This window comes from Hypomesus nipponensis, chromosome 21 (assembly GCF_054491055.1).
Source record: "Hypomesus nipponensis isolate SF chromosome 21, ASM5449105v1, whole genome shotgun sequence".
Taxonomy (NCBI): Eukaryota; Metazoa; Chordata; class Actinopteri; order Osmeriformes; family Osmeridae; genus Hypomesus; species Hypomesus nipponensis.
Window position 1 is genome coordinate 5,210,001 of NC_140381.1, and position 17,696 is coordinate 5,227,696.

The 17,696-nt window shown below is 47.9% G+C and overlaps 1 protein-coding gene across 5 annotated transcripts in view; it reads right to left on the reverse strand.

Annotated features, from left to right (window-relative positions):
* Window positions 1-17,696, reverse strand: part of sh3pxd2aa (SH3 and PX domains 2Aa) — a 73,487-nt gene that overhangs the window by 47,003 nt on the left and 8,788 nt on the right. For all 5 annotated transcript variants that reach the window (XM_084686020.1, XM_084686019.1, XM_084686018.1 and 2 more), the window contains 2 exons: window positions 17,275-17,355; window positions 1,464-1,539 (listed from right to left, as the gene is read on the reverse strand). In XM_084686020.1, the coding sequence (XP_084542146.1) occupies window positions 1,464-1,539; window positions 17,275-17,355 (157 nt within the window). The remainder of the gene's footprint in view (window positions 1-1,463; window positions 1,540-17,274; window positions 17,356-17,696) is intronic.

Below are 17,696 nucleotides of genomic sequence, written 5' to 3' on the forward strand. Positions count from 1 at the left end.
AGGTGTCAGTGACACCAGTTTGACTTCTGACCCACTGACAGAAGCCTAAATTAAATGTCATGCGTAAAGTGTTGTTGAAGGTCTTGTATCTACTCAACCTACCACTCCTTATGAGTGGGCTCAAAGTCAATGGCCTCAAATTCAAAAACCCACAGAAGCTTTGGGGCGAGGGACGGCTACTGAAGCTCCCAGGAAGTGATCAAATGCACCTTCCTGTCCAGTCCAAAGCCAGAAGAAGAAATGAGGGTTGTGAGGGAGTTGATGAGACGAGGGGTACAGGGCAAGTGTGTCTGTGTGCGCGTGCATGCGTGTGTGTGGAGCAGAGTGGTTGATCTGATAAAAGGCCAACATATAAATAACATCAATGTCAAACTACTGACCTCTACCATGATCCAAGCCTTGATGCATGATGCTCCCGTGTGTGTGTGTGTGTGTGTATACAGTTTGGACTTTGACTTTATGTATGAGTGTCTGCAATCCTTGAATACTTGTATGTGGGCATTCATGTATGTGTGAGTGTGTGTATGGGTGGGATGCGTGTGTAGGCTGTGTGCACGAGTGTGTTTGTGTGTGTGTGTGTGTGTGTGTGTGGGGGACTTGGTTTAGCCACCATGCAGGCAGCATGTGTTGGACATGAGGTTTAAATACAGCCTCTACCAAAATATACACAAGCCAACAGACGGAAGGCTTTCACTCACACAGCAGGAGCCCCTCTACCTCAGGACTCCCCCTCCCCCTCCCCCTCCCCCTCCCCCTCCCCCTCCCCCTCCCCCTCCCCCTCCCCCTCCCCCTCCCCCTCTTACCGTGTCTCGTTCTCTCTCCCCTCCTTTTCTCTCTCTCCTACCATCTATATTTCTCTCTCTTCCCCGTCTCTCTCTCTCTCTCCCTTTCCTTCCATCAGTCACCCCATCTTTTTCTTGACTGATGTAAATCTTTGTCTCGATCTCGGTCTCATTAACCCTCTCTCTCTCTCTCTCTCTCTCTCTCTCTCTCTCTCTCTCTCTCTCTCTCTCTCTCTCTCTTTCCCTCTCTCTCTCTTTCCCTCTCTCTCTCTTTCCCTCTCTCTCTCTTTCCCTCCCACCCTCTACACACACCACTCACAGATGAGCACTGATTAGCAACGTGCCTGTCAACCCTCCTTGCCCTCCACATCGACTCCCTCCAGAAAGCCCTACACACACACACATCGATTTCTGGCTACCAACCATACTGCACAGTACAGTAGGTGGCCTAAGGATTAGATGTCCCCGTTACTGTCCCTGTGGAGATATTAGTGTCTATGGGCCAACACACACACACACACACGTGCGCACACACAGACACACACTTGTGGAAGTGCCTCATCAGCAGACAGATACATGGCACCAGTATCCTCCTATTGACACCCCCGGCTAGTGATACTCATACATTATTAACAGAGAAGAGAGAGTGAGTGTGTGTGTGTGTGTGTGTTTGTGTCCTACCTGGGAGAAAAGGGATGATTCTCTTCTTGGGGTCTTTCTGCCCTCCCTCGATTGGGAACTTGTCAAGAATCTGCATCTGAGGGAAGACAAGCACAGCAGGAGCTCTTCAGCGTGGTTCGACATGAGCCCAGAGGCTTTACCTCACTCTGACGTTCTCATTGGATCAAAGTATTGAGCGAGCGACCATTCCAAACGTCTAGATACGCCGAGATAGCTGGACATTTCTCACCCCGGGACACCAAAGTTTCCGCCCCTTTCTTGAGCTGGAAGACGGTTTTCAATGGACCAGGAAAAACAGTGACAGTACTATTCAAGGGTATGTGTGTGTCAGTGCGTGTGAGGGCGAGACAAGTCAACGTGGGTCGATTTATTCATAAAGTCGTCACGTTCTGTAGGAAGCAGGATTGCTGACACGGGCTTTGAGGCTGCAGGGGAAGGCATTCTGCAGAGGTCAGGAGTGTGTGTGCGTGTGTGTGTCTTCTCTGTGTGTGTGTGCAGGCTACGGGGTCACGATGAGCAAGAGAGTGTCAGCCATCCTTGTTTACCCTGTTTCACCCGTCATCAATGATTGATAAAGAGATTAGAGAAGGTAAATGCTGAGGCCGGAGTGAGGGGGCGAGACGAGAGAACAGGAGAGGAGTAAAGGAGGAGAGGAGAGAAGGGGAGAGGAGGAGAGAAGAGGGGAGGAGGAAAGGAGGAGAAGAGAGAAGGGGAGAGGAGGAGAGAAGAGGGGAGGAGGAAAGGAGGAGAAGAGAGAAGGGGAGAGGAGGAGAGAAGAGGGGAGGAGGAAAGGAGGAGAGGAGAGGAGAGAAGGGGAGAGGAGAGGAGGAGAGAAGAGGGGAGGAGGAAAGGAGGAGAGGAGAGAAGGGGAGAGGAGGAGAGAAGAGGGGAGGAGGAAAGGAGGAGAGGAGAGAAGGGGAGAGGAGGAGAGAAGAGGGGAGGAGGAAAGGAGGAGAGGAGAGAAGGGGAGAGGAGGAGAGAAGAGGGGAGGAGGAAAGGAGGAGAGGAGAGAAGGGGAGAGGAGGAGAGAAGAGGGGAGGAGGAAAGGAGGAGAGGAGAGAAGGGGAGAGGAGGAGAGGAGAACAGGAAAGGAGGAGAGTAGACAAAGAGAGGATAGAAGAGGAGGTGAAGAGGACAGAAAGAGAAGAGGAAGAGAGGAAGTGGATGATGAGGCGTGACCTTGGACCAGCTGTGGAGGGACCCTCGCGGGCTAAGGGAGAGGGACCTGCTGACGTATAAACACCAAGCTCTCGGAGGGTCACGGACTGCTGGGATTTGGGACGAAAACAACCACGACAGACGAAAGGGACTGAAAGTAGCCTTTTCCTCCTCGGTTCCTCTCCGAAGCCATGCTGAAAAAGTGCGGGTGGTTTAAGTACGCTTAATTACCCTACTTAAAAACAGTTCTCCTAGTTTCTAGAAGAAGACTGCAGGCCAAGAGTGAAACCAGCGTGTGGGGAGAGGAGGGAGATGCTGAGGAAGCCAGGGTGTGTAGGCGGATGGGAGTGGAGTTAGTGAACCTGTCCTCCAATCTTGCCGGACAGCCTCCAGCTGCTGTCTGCTTCCATCTAGAACCTTCTCCGTCAGGTTCTCTTCTGTGGGTCACAGAGTTCATCGAGTTTCCCCGTCCAACATGCTGAATCCCTCAACTCGACCACCCCCACCCCATAACTCTGTGTGTTGACAAAGGAGCTGCCTTGTATTGAGGTTAAGTCTCCGTAAGAAATTGTCGTATAAACACGTTAGTTTGACCCCACCCTAAAATACACAGTGTGTGTGTGTGTGTGTGTGTCTATCTCTCTCCAGAGAGATTCCCTGGAACAAGGACCACATTCCCATCCTGCTGTTGGGAATTCTGGTATCAGCGATGATGGGGTAACAGGTGGCAGGGCGGGAAATAGGCAACAAACTCACACAAACATACACAAAAATATGCACACACACACACACACACACATACATAACACACACGTACATAGGAATATGCACACACACACATAGATATATGCACACACACACATACATAAATATGCACTGACACACAGACACACAAGACACACACACACAGCAATACGTCTGCGCACACGTGACACGCGACACACAGGAGCAGCCGGGCATGGAGAAATCCCAGGACGTTATCAAAAGAAGAACGAAGACTCCTGCCTCATTCCAAACCATGGCAGCACTTCCCCCGACTTCACTCTGTCTCCTTGGTAACTGGCATAGAGAGAATGAGAGGGAGAGTTCCGAGGCGCTGTGATTGGACGAGCCGGAGCAGGGATAGACCACTAAGTGTCGGAGGAGTGCAGGTAAAAAAGGAAAAGAGATTCTTCTTCTCTTGTCAGGGAGGGAGAGAGAGAGAGAGAGAGAGAGAGAGAGAGAGAGAGAGAGAGAGAGAGAGAGAGAGAGAGAGAGAGAGAGACGGTCCAACCACAACACCCCTCCTCCACCATGATAAAACACTGCTGACTATCTATTCAGTTCAATTAGCCAGACATTAACTGGCAGCAGGGCTGTTGAGGAGCTGCACCAGCAGCAGAGCGTGAGCCGGGAGGAAAGTGCGGTGCTGAAACACCCTCCGGACGCCTCCAACAATGTACAAGCGCATTCTCCCACTCCTCCTATCTTCACAGCTCCTAAGAATAGCCTGTCCATGTATGGGCGTGTGGGAATGAGTAGAGGGCCGTCTGGAGGGTCCACTGTTGCTGTTAGTGGTGGGGGGGACTGGGGGACTGCACGCATCACTTCCTGTTGAAAGGTCATGTGATTCGGAAGAGAGGCTGGAAGGAGTTGCCCCCCCCATAATCCCCCCCCCTCCTCCTGATGAACTGTCAGATTAAAGAGCTCTGTGTGTGTGTGTGTCAGAATATGCCTGGACACACACACGCACACACACATTCGCTACTTTTAAAATGACCCACGTGCCACCCAAAGCCATGTGAACTTACCCTCTCCACGGCAACATTGTGACAGTTGTGTCGAGGAGCTGCAAGGAGATACCAAATGCTTTTTTCTTTTCTTTTATCGGTCGTGCGTTCAAGCATGACACGACGATGTCATTGTGCCCTCGGGTTGAGAAAGCGCACAGACCAAAAGTCTACTGCAACAAGAGCATACTGAAAAAGGGACATCACACTTCCAAGCAAAAGCAATCAAGCCCATTTTCATTAAGCAGCAAGGATGAAAACAAATTGAGCCAATCTTGCTTGGAGAGGAGGAAGCTGACGCTTTTATTTACGTTCCCGCTCTCTCTCTCTCTCTCTCTCTCTCTCTCTCTCTCTCTCTCTCTCTCTCTCTCTCTCTCTCTCTCTCTCTCTCTCTCTCTCTCTCTCTCTCTCTCTCTCTCTCTCTCTCTCTCTCTCTCTCTCTCTCTCTCTCTCTCTCTCTCTCTCTCTCTCTCTCTCTCGAAACTCCGCCATTATCCCCTAATTAAAGTAATTTTTTTAGGGCTCCATTTGTGTAAACAAGGTGGCAAATGGGGTTGGAGGGAGGAGGAAAGAAAAAAAGAAGAACACTGGCACACATCCTTGACTGTTGAGTGCTGGTGCTGCCAGAAATCGGTCGGTCTTTCTCTCTTCTGTTTGTCTTACTCTCTCTCTCTTTGTCCCTCGACACTTCTCTCTCTCTGTATAATACTTCTCTCTCTCTCCATGTACCCTTTTCTCCTTTTCTGCTCCTCTTTCTCTCTGCAACTTCCTCTCTCTCTGCACCTCTATCTCTTTTTCTGTGCAATATCTCTCTCTCTCTCTCTCTCTCTCTCTCTCTCTCTCTCTCTCTCTCTCTCTCTCTCTCTCTCTCTCTCTCTCTCTCTCTCTCTCTCTCTCTCTCTCTCTCTCTCTCTCTCTCTCTCTCTCTCTCTCTCTCTCTCTCTCTCTCTCTCTCTCTCTCTCTCTCTCTCTCTCTCTCTCTCTCTGTGTCTCTGTCTCTCTCTGTCACTCTCTCACTATGCATCTCTCTCTCTCTCTCTCTCTCTTCCTGGTGATTGTCTCTCTGCAGTCAGACACAGGGACAAGAGGATCTAGAGGAGTACATGAATCAGGTCTGGACATGCCTTAGTGCCTGCCACGATCAAGTTTCTCAGAGACAGATGTCTGGAGTAGGGCACTGGTGTGTGCATGTGTGTGTGTGTGTTCATCTGTGTGTGTGTGTGTGTGTGTGTGAGGATAGCTGCCTGGCTCTCCAACCACAATCATTCACAGTTGCGCCTCTAAATATAAATTGCCACCTTGGCATTCAATCTCGACAAATCACGGCCATTTCCAGCGATAGGCGACGCACGTTATCCGGACGGAGTGTGATAGCTCAAGACCTCAATTTAACTTGTACCTGATAGGGGCGGGGATGACAGCGGATCAGGTTGGCTGGAAATTGGCAACATTCTGGCAAAGTCAGTAGGGCAGAAGGTGGACTAGACCCCCCCCGTCCCCCCCCCCATCCCCGTCCCCCCCCCCGTCCCCCCGTCCCCCTTCTCCCCCACGGGTCAATTTGGGTCCCTTAAGGCAACAGGTGCAAGGCCGGCGTAACATCTGTCGTTCCATCCTTCACCACTCCCTTTCTCCCCTTCCAGCCTCCAGATCCAGTCTGAACCGGACGGGAGGCTGGAGGAGGGAGAGGATGGAAGCGACCCTGCACCAGCCACGTGTGGAGCGGGGACTCGGTATTCCCAGGGATTAAGGCCTGGAATTCCTAGCTGGGGGACTTGGCAGTCCTGGCTGGGGGAAAGTTGTTCCAATGTCGTTATCGAGTTTTTCTATACCGTGGTCTTTTCCTCAGCAACACACCCTTAAGGAATCACGACACTGTTCATTTTTCCAGTCCAACACTGTAGTTCTTCACTGTAGTTCTTGATAGAAGCAAACCAAAGACTTAATGATAGACTAAATGTGTGTCGGGGTGTGTAATAAGTTGTTTATCGACTGTGGTAGCCTCTCAGTGGAGTTGAAAAATCATGTTCTAAAAAAGCAAAAAATATATATAATATGTGGATCTCTTGATCTTAAACATCAGCAAGTAGATAGAATGTCTTGATTATCCAGGATGAATATCTTTTACACAGTCACTTTCACAGGGACATCAAAAACACATTAACCCCAGGGGTTGAAAGAACGTGAGCGTGAGAAAGACGGGAAAATAAACGAGAGAAGAAATGCATAGCCATTAAGTGCTGCATGACCATTTTCCGTGTCGCTTCTAGCAGTGAGAAAACCAGAAACCACGACTGCGTTCCCATGCTCAGGAAACACACAGGCATCAAATCCCCATCTGAAGAGATTAATACAATATTGACATTGGAGGAGAGGAAGACCTCAGAGCGGTGTACTGTACGACACCAAACGGAACTCAACTTCCTTGGTTTCCGACCCCCCGTTTAACCCTGCATCACAATGAGTTTTCGATGTTGTCGTGGGGCTTTCAAAGAACAACAAGGCATTTCCTCTGTTCTTCTGTGGGCCGTCATTGACTGTTTAACATGTCGTGTTGGCGACACATGCTTTTCAAATCGCTGAGCAACACTTTCGCCAAATGGTTTCACCTTGATAGCAGAATAACGGCCCCTTTTCAGCAGCCACACCCTGCTTCCTTCACTCACTACCCCCCCCCCCCCCCCCAAAAAAAAAACGAATCTCACATGCTGACTGCTCCAGTTTTTAAACAAAGTAGGCCAGCCAAGTTTCAGTACTGTAAGCTACAGAGAGAGCGAGAGGAAAAGAGAGACACAGAGAGAGAGAGAGAGAGAGAGAGAGAGAGAGAGAGAGAGAGAGAGAGAGAGAGAGAGAGAGAAAGAGAGAGAAAAAGAGAGAAAGAGAGAGAGAGAGAGAGAGAGAGAGAGAGAGAGAGAGAGAGAGAGAGAGAGAGAGAGAGAGAGAAAAAGAGAGAGAGAGGATCCCAACCTGTAGCTAGCATTCAGCCCCAGAGGCCAACGAGCGTTTCTTAAATTAGCATCCACTAGCCTAGCTAACTTGTCACAGTTTCCATGCAGGGCCAGACCTTGGACCACGCGGCCACACCGCAGGCTCTGAGAGGGGGAAAGGGAGGGAGTGGGGTGGGGTGGACGGTGTGCTATTGGACATGAAGGGCGCAGCGGAGAGGAAGAGAGAAAGAGAGAGGGAGAAAGAGAGAGAAATATACTGTATGGGAAAGATTACTTGATAAGAGAAACTCAGACAGACGTGTTAGTCTTATATTGTCATGTCGGCCCTCTGCTCCATTCAAAGCCTCCGTCCAATCAGGAAAGCGAGGCAGGGTTGAGAATGTTGATGAGGGTGGATGTCCTGTATTGTCGTGGTTTTCGTCTCATTTTCTAGAAGGTTTTTTTTGTTTGAGGGCTCGTCCCCTCAGAGCCATGCCTGTCTGCACTATCAAACGTAATCCAATTGAGACGGACAGGCAGAGAGCAAGGAAAATGGGATCGTCTGTAATAGAATGACTGGGTAATCACAGAGAGCAGAGGTAATGTTTCGCCAACACACACACACACTGAGTACATGCATGCGCCTACGCACAAACCCACACCAATGGCTGTGAGTGCCTATGCCTTTGACCTAAGGGTGGAGCAAGTCCCAGAATGCCTTGGAACATGGGAGAGAGGGGGTGGGATAGCAGGAAAAGAGAGACAGACAGACAGACAGACAGACAGACAGACAGACAGACAGACAGAGGGGAAAATAGCAGGAAGCGAAAGAGAGAGAGAACGAAAGAACGAGAGAGACAGAGACAGAGACAGAGACAGAGAGAGAGAGAGAGAGAGAGAGAGAGAGAGAGAGAGAGAGAGAGAGAGAGAGAGAGAGAGAGAGAGAGAGAGAGAAAGAAAGAAAGAAAGAAAGAAAGAAAGAAAGAAAGAAAGAAAGAAAGAGGAAGACAGGAGCGTATGAGTAATGCTGCTCCCCAGTTCAGGGTCACCCAGCTGAAGAGGAGCAGATAAAGACCTGGGATCCGTGATGCTGTTTGCCGACATGCTAGTCATTAACAGCTAGGCATGCTGGGAACCAAGGATGCTACACACAGAACAATGTTCCATCATGGGGGGGGGGGGGGGGGGTTCCATAAGGGAGTACTGTGAACAGCTAGCACAACAAGATAGAAATTGCAGAGAGTTCCCTAGGAGATATTCTCAGGGGAGACGTTACAATATGAACAATCAACTTCATCAGTTTGTGTTCACAGTTGAATGTCAGTGGTTCCCCGTTCCCTGAGTGGAAATGCTCCACTGCCGTGACTCCATCATGGGCTGCTCCGCTTGCTTGGTGGGGAGAAGAAGAAAAAGAAGCTAAACATCTGCTGGGTGGAGCTATAAAATGGGAGTACCGAGTCGGCTACTGGAGATCAGGATTCTTCACCGAAAACATGTCTGTGATCCAAGTCTGAACTCGAAAAATGTCATTTGAGGGAAAACAAGATTGTTAAGACGTGTGCCTTAACGGGAAGAGAAAATAAAAAACACAATTTTTAAAGACCGTCTTGAACATGCTTTACCAATGATAACAATGATGATGACCAAATTGTTTTTTTAGGAAACTCTGCTGTAACATGAGTGGAAGAACTGAGAGGAGAGAGGACCAGCATGCTCGTCAGCCAGCAAATCAGTTGTTAGTAACATAATCAGTAGTTAGCAAACTAGCGAGCTGTTTGCCAGCTAGAGAGAAGTGTATTCCTAAATTCTTGCGAAATAACTCACCACAGCGGAAATCTTCCCGCTGTTATATTGGAAACTGTCAGATAGCTGTCAGTAGACAAAGCTGCAAATGAACTCAGGGCAGGAATTTCTGCCCACTGTAAATGATTGTGAAAGTAAATGACACAGATGAAGGCCTGTCAAAGGGGAGAGGGGAGTGAGAGATTGGAGTGCTCGGGGGGTGACAGACACGGTATAGGTGTTGACATCTGAGGATGAAGTACGCAGGAGACACGAGTGAAGCATGTGTGCACATGTACTGATTTCAAGGAATTCCCCTCAAACACAGAAGACTAAAGTTCATAAGCTGGCTAGCGAGCATAAACACGCATGACCTTACGAGTACTGAGCCTCGATCCTTGGACTTTCAACCTCAAATCAACTGTTGAGGTTTGGCTCAAACCTGCAGCTCTGTCTTCAACCCCCCACCCGTTGTCTCTCTCCCTCTCTACCTTTCTATCTCTCTCTCTCTCACCCTTCCTCTCCCTTGGCGTGCCTCAGTCACCTCTCAGTCCCACCAGTGCTTCTGAGCCCTGGAAACGTCCCACAAGCAGCTGAACTGGGTCTTTTTATTCATCCTAAATTTAGACTCCTGATCCGGGAGCCCGGCCTGTGAGAAGCGCTGCATATTCTCCCCCCTCCCCCCTCCCCACCCCATCCCCCCAGCCCCCTCCGCGCCTGCCCCAGCGAGGACCCGGGCCGTCCGCTGAAGTGCCCGATTGTAACGGGGGACAAGAACAGGGTCTGTGTCTGACGTGTGTGGGTGTCCTTCCTCTGCCTCGCAGCGCGGGGCGAGGAACGCAGACTCCAGCTTTGCTCCCTCCCTCTCTCCGTCTCTCTCCCTCTTTATCTCTCGCTTTCGGCCTTCTCTCTCACTCACTCTATCTGCTCTCTCTCTCTCGCTCTCTCTCTCTCGCTCTCCCTCACTCCCTCATTCACTCACATAAAGTTATCCTTCATCCTTGCTCAAAGACAATGGGGCCCCTTATAGCTAGCCTGGCACAGTCCATCCAAAGATCACCCCAAGGACGAGGCCGAGCTTTGGCTATTCAGCAATTTATCCTTCGGGAATGACATACCAATAATGCTTGTGGTCCAGACATGTGTTTCAATCAAATAACCCCACTTAGAGGTTTGAGAGCACCATATTGGACGACCTTCCTTCCAAAGGCTTGGTCTGTAGCTACTGTATAATTTACTGTTCTGAGCTGAATATATACAGCCGAGGTAGCCTTGGAGCTATACCAGACTAACAAAATAGTAGGATTTACAGACATCTTATGCTTAAGCGTATTTTGCAGTGAAAAATATGCGACTATCCTTGAAAAATGTATGTTTAATCAATACATAAACGCTAAAATATTAAAACCAAGAGCGGGATCCTGAAACTTTGGTCGGAAACCCTGAAAACGGTTTTCTAAAACTAAACATTCATCCAGGACCCACGGTTTGATACTAACTTTGGAGAAAGTAAGACAGAAAGAAAGAAAGGAAGACAGAAAAGGAAGGAGTGTTTGTGTGAAAAAAAAAAAAAAAAAAGTCTGCGAGGCCTCGTAAAAAGGACGAGTCAGACTGTCGAGCCCTTGTCCCTCAGGCAGAGTTTGACCACACAAGAGCCGTGTAAAAATACCATCCATGTCCCAGACAGCACAGCAGAAACACCATCCATGTTCCAGACAGCACAGCAGAAACACCATCCATGTTCCAGACAGCACAGCAGAAACACCATCCATGTTCCAGACAGCACAGCAGAAACACCATCCATGTTCCAGACAGCACAGCAGAAACACCATCCATGTTCCAGACAGCACAGCAGAAACACCATCCATGTTCCAGACAGCACAGCAGAAACACCATCCATGTTCCAGACAGCACAGCAGAAACACCATCCATGTTCCAGACAGCACAGCAGAAACATCATCCATGTTCCAGACAGCACAGCAGAAACACCATCCATGTTCCAGACAGCACAGCAGAAACACCATCCATGTTCCAGACAGCACAGCAGAAACACCATCCATGTTCCAGACAGCACAGCAGAAACACCATCCATGTTCCAGACAGCACAGCAGAAACACCATCCATGTTCCAGACAGCACAGCAGAAACACCATCCATGTTCCAGACAGCACAGCAGAAACATCATCCATGTTCCAGACAGCACAGCAGAAACACCATCCATGTTCCAGACAGCACAGCAGAAACACCATCCATGTTCCAGACAGCACAGCAGAAACACCATCCATGTTCCAGACAGCACAGCAGAAACACCATCCATGTTCCAGACAGCACAGCAGAAACACCATCCATGTTCCAGACAGCACAGCAGACAGAGGCTCTGTCACCTCTGTCTGGACAGGCATCATCATCATCATCGTTTATCCTGCAGTGCATATTTGTTTATTTTACATAGATTTGACGAGGCAAGTCAGTAAGAACTCATTCTTATCTACAAAGGCTGCCTGGCTCATCCTTCATCCTCTTCTTGATCTTCAAACTTCATCCTCCTCGTCATCGCTCCTCACCCTTCCGCCAAGGCCCGGATGCGATCCAACGACTCACAATAATTTCTCTTTATGATTCGTACAGGACCATCTCCACGTGACTACCTCTACATCGAGCTACATCCTCCGCGTCATCGTCCAAATGTCATTCTCCTTCATCATCATCATCATCATCGTCATCATCATCCTCATCATCCTCCTTAATCATCATCATCCTCATCATCATCATCCTCATCATCATCATCATCATCATCATCATCATCATCATCATCATCATCCCTCCTTCATCATCATCATCATCATCATCATCATCATCATCATCATCCCTCCTTCATCATCATCATCATCATCATCCCTCCTTCATCATCATCATCCTCATCATCATCCCTCCTTCATCATCATCATCATCATCATCATCATCATCATCATCATCATCCCTCCTTCATCATCATCATCATCATCATCCCTCCTTCATCATCATCATCCTCATCATCATCCCTCCTTCATCATCATCCCTCCTTCATCATCATCCCTCCTTCATCATCATCATCATCATCATCCCTCCTTCATCATCATCCCTCCTTCATCATCATCATCATCATCATCATCCCTCCTTCATCATCATCCCTCCTTCATCATCATCCCTCCTTCATCATCATCATCATCATCATCCCTCCTTCATCATCATCCCTCCTTCATCATCATCATCCTCATCATCATCCCTCCTTCATCATCATCCCTCCTTCATCATCATCCCTCCTTCATCATCATCATCATCATCATCCCTCCTTCATCATCATCCCTCCTTCATCATCATCATCATCATCATCATCCCTCCTTCATCATCATCCCTCCTTCATCATCATCCCTCCTTCATCATCATCATCATCATCGTCATCGTCATCCTCATAATCCTCCTTAATCATCATCATCCTCATCATCATCATCCCTCCTTCATCATCATCGCTCCATCATCATCATCATCCTCCTTAATCAACATCCTCATCATCCCTCCGTTCCTTGTCCTTGGAAAAGAAAGAAGAAAGTCCTTGTGTTTGTACTATCCCAGACTGGTTGACTGAGCGGCTACATCTGGCTGACACACACACACTGAGCCTCACGTGAACAAGACAACTCAGGACCATCCAGTCACATCCTGAGCACAGGACGCTGGTCGTGATGCAGCCATGGGTGGAAAGAAACGCCTTTCAAGAGCCAGGAAAAGAGCCACACAGACGGCTTGTTCGCTTTCAGAGAAATAAACAAAGGATTTTGCTGCTGTTGATTTCTTTTTCTTATTTGGTATATTTAAATATTCATTCAAGCAGCGATATTGTGTCAGCCATCGTCAAATAGAAAGTGCAGGAGAGAGCGAAAAGAGAGTTTTTGTTTGTCACTCAACACAACTTGCAATTTACATTCGATTCCACCTACCACTCGTTCTCTCCATCCTTGCACCTCATTCATCTGCCATTCATCTTTCCGCGCTGCACCCCGTTCAATTGGACCTGCCAAGCCCTCAAGTGACCCCCCCAAAAATGAGGAAAGGAAGCAGACGAGAATATCGAAGACGTCCCTCAGAAATACAGTCCCCCGTTCCAAAGACCCTGAAATTGAGCGATACAATTTCATCTAAACGTAATGGAACAGTAGGTATACACCGGCTCCCTGTAGTGTGATACTGGTACCCACTTAAATTAACAGATCATTTCTATTTGCGACTAATGGACGCTACTCAGTGACGAGTATAGCGACATACTCATTATTTTCCGTATTACCGACTCCTTCATGCGTTCTCAAGATCACTGGATTAGAAAATGCACCGAAGAGAGCTGGAAAAGCTGTAATTACTTTGCTCATTGAAACTCATAACACACAATGCATTATTGGTACCAGGTGAGCTTATTGGTCTTCTAAAACCTCGACGCCACAGTCAAAGGTCACAGGGCACAGAATGACACGTCTCCAATGGATTCTCGTTACCTCGGCGATATATTGAAGTGTGTGCAATTAGCAAATATCTACAAAATGCATGTACACTGAATGGTCCGCATAGGCAACGCTGTTAACCTACAGCAGACAAAGCCCCTGTATTAATATTGTCAAAGCCCCTGTATTAATATTGTCAATCTCAAACGAGATACGACGAGAGAAAGTCCTCTCCGTCACTGGTTCTTCTCAGAAGGCTTTAACCCAGCTGTCTGTACCTGGGGGAGGTTAGTGAGTCGTTGCAGAGCTGTATGAGAGCTAGGGCCAGGGTACAGAGGGGCTGTAGCGGTCGTGCACATGCTTAGGGCTTGCTGAGTGCACTCGGGATCCTGAGACCAGATAAATGTTTAGACAGGATGGACTCCCGATTGTGTGCACACACACATACACACACTACCCCTCACACACACACACACACAGACACACACGCACACTAACCCACGCACACACACATACACACACACACAACATGCATCAGGATTCTGTAAAAACAACAGGCCGATCAAAGGAGGAGAGCGATAAAAGACTAAACTTTCCAGTGTATACATCCAGGCGGGAGACTGTTCCTAATAAGACCCCGAAGGTGAAGGCCACAGTTCTTCTTTCCCATTTCATTCTGAGTTAGAGACTAGGGGAGCTTGTAGCTTTGTAGGTTCGCAAAGTTACGGCTCACCAAAACAATGGGCATGCGTTCTAACGGGAAAAACAAGTATGAGAAATCGGAATAGTGGATCGAAACAACCAATTCTTGGGGTTTCATGTACTTAAAGAGCCTTTATTTGCGTACTTGTAATAAAATTTGGTCAAATTCCGACTCAAGGTACAACACAAGATCTCCTCTATGGGCATCATTCATCACAAGCGTGGAATAGTCCAGCTTTTGTCAAGCTGCGAGTGCTGCTTTCTCTGGCAACACAATCAACTGTGGACACGGCCTGCTAACCTATGCCCCCCCTCCACCTAACAGAGCTAACAAAATCAATCTTGGAGCAGGTGACAGCCCAAGTGATTTGTGTGTCAAACCATCCACGACCCATTAGGGATCATTAGTTCCTCCCGGTGCAGTTTGAGGCCTCTTGCTTGTTTATATTTACTGTTAGGCAAGTCTGCGAGGCCTTAACACCTTCAGGCGGAAGACATCCATCCAGAGCGCTCACCTATATCTCCGACGTTTCAGGAGGTGAAACTGAGATACAAGACCCCATCAGTCAGCGCTGGCTGTTTATTTTACTACTTTCGCTTTATTCCACGTTGGGAGTAATCAGTTGCGCGGGGGAGGCCATTTTCCGTCGCACACCGCTCCAGTGGTCATCAATGGGACCTTTCAGGAGGGTTGCCTTCCTCCCCTGATTGAAACATTATTTCCTGTTAAAACTGCACACTAAGTCTATTGAGATGTGCCCCCACGAGTCTTTCTCTATGGGTCTCTTCATACCCACCAGCATGGCCCGGAGACCCCGAAACTTCTGCTGCCACACACACAACATTAGTCCTGTCCTAGCTACTTTACACCGGCTCCCTGTCACTTTCAGAATTCACTTTAAGGTCCTTTTCCTCACATACAAAGCTCTACACGGACAAGGACCTAGCTACATTGCTAACTCCCTTATAAACTACACACCAGCTAGAACACTGCGATCATCAAATGCAGGCCTATTATAGGTCACCAGAAGCAGTCATAAGAAGATTGGTAATTCGGCCTTTGCTAATTACGCCCCAAAACTATGGAACAAATTACCCATAAATATTAGGGAAGCAAACACGCTAGGCATTTTTAAAAGACAGCTTAAAACCTACCTTTTTACCGAAGCATTTAAGTAATTTTATCTCAAAATTGTTTTACTACTTTTATTAGTTATATTATTGTTGCTATTTTAATTATGACTTTTATCACTTGTATTATTGTTTTTATTGATTTTATGTAAAGCACCTTGAGCTACAATTCTTGTATGAAATGTGCTATATAAATAAATAAAGTCTTACTTACAACATATCAGCTCGCAGACAGAGAGACCAGGGTGCGTCGTGTGGAAGAAATGTAGATTTCCTGTGTGCTTACATTATTCACACTCATCAAGAGAACTAGTCATTGGATACTAGTTAGTATGTTCTCATGTAAGCTTGCTATTCATAAGAGTAGATTGTGTCTATGTGTCAGGGTTAATAGATGTTTGAGATCAGAAGAAAGTACTGGGTAAATGTTCCTTGTCATGACTACAAGGAGAGCTCCAACTATGAACTCTCTAGTCTGAGTGGTCATGTGTTGGGAGCTGTGAATCTCTTTCTCTGAGACTGTTGTAACGTCATTACTGCCTGACTGTCACTATCTATGTTTACATTCTTGTGCCCTATAAAAGATGGTCCTCCGGCCTTCAGAGCTGAGAGAGACTTGATTGAGACCTAAGACTGTGGTTGTGTTGTCATTTTTTGTCAGAGGTCTGGTTTTCTCTCCCAATCTGTAGATTGATAAATACTTATTAAAATCCAGAACTCAACTGAACTTAGTCACTCCGTTTATGAAGAGACGGACAAAACACTTTCTTCATCAGTAGTACACTGGGCTCGCTCACACACACACACACAAAGGAAAAGTGAAGCAGACACTCTTTCCAAGAACACACACATGCACACACACTTGAGCGCACGTACACACACACACAAAACCTCTTTCCCCACACACACACACACACACACACAAGAATCCACCTGAAGGACACAGGAGCAGGGTCTTATACCGCACTCCGAACTCCCATCCAAAGAAAACAAAGGTCTTTAAGAGAGGCCTTGACATCTTAAACACAGAAGCCTTGCAGGCAGAACCAACAGGAGACTCGTGTAAGCCTATATTTGAAAAGCCCACCAATCACCTCCCTGCTCCCAATCCCTGCAGAGAGCTCGCTATAAAACATGCTACATTAAATCGACTTTTATTTTGCTTGTCCTATAAAATAGGTTGTCAGCTCCGTGACGTTTTGAGGCCATGGCAGGAGCTGAGATGAGAGCGTCTTTGTCGGAGCAAAGCATAGGGCTACGTTGTCTCTCTCCGTCTCTCTCCCTCTCTCTCTCTCTCTCTCTCCCTCTCTCTCTCCCTCTCTCTCTCCGTCTCTCTCTCTCCGTCTCTCTCTCCGTCTCTCTCTCCCTCTCTCTCTCCGTCTCTCTCTCCGTCTCTCTCTCTCTCCGTCTCTCTCTCTCTCCGTCTCTCTCTCTCCGTCTCTCTCTCCGTCTCTCTCTCTCTCCGTCTCTCTCTCTCTCTCTCTGTCTCTCTCTGTCTCTCTCTGTCTCTCTCTGTCTCTCTCTGTCTCTCTCTGTCTCTCTCTGTCTCCGTCTGTCTCCGTCTCTCTCCGTCTCTCTCCGTCTCTCTCTCTCTGTGTGAAGGCTAAGAGATTCTAACAGTGCCGCCCCCATGCACAGGCCAATTACCAGAAAAACACATTGATTCCTCCACCAAAGAGGTGTGGAGAACACGGGAGTTGACGTCGTCAGAGAAGAGTCTCACAGCTAGCGATAGTGAGGGCACACACAAAAGACAGAAAAAATAATAATAAAATGGCCGGTCTGCGAAATCAACTCAGACTTTTCTTCTTTTTTTTTTTTATCAGGAACATGTACGGTGTTGGGTTGTTTGTTAGCTGAGTGACAGGGTTTACCTGTAGGTCAAAGAATTTGCTGTATCTTCTGTAAATGACGTGGGAGGTGGTGTCGGAGTAGGTGACGTTGATGAGATACACCTGCCAAAAGAGAGGGGGGAACGGAGAGTTAGCGCCACGGATTCTCATTAAAAACACAGAACGCATGCTGTCTCCCTCCAGACTCGCTCACTCGCCTTCTCTCTCTTTCACACACAAACACACACATCAACACCTCCCCTCTCCCTTTCCGTCACAAACATGCAAAACACACACATCTTCTGTCTCACTGTCTGCCAACACCCTCCTACTGCACGTACACACGCACAAAATCATGAATATGCACCTCAGCATACACACATTCAGTACACACACAGACACACACGCTCAGGCTACACCAAGGCACAAATCACAAAAAGTTCAATGACACACCCATCTATCTG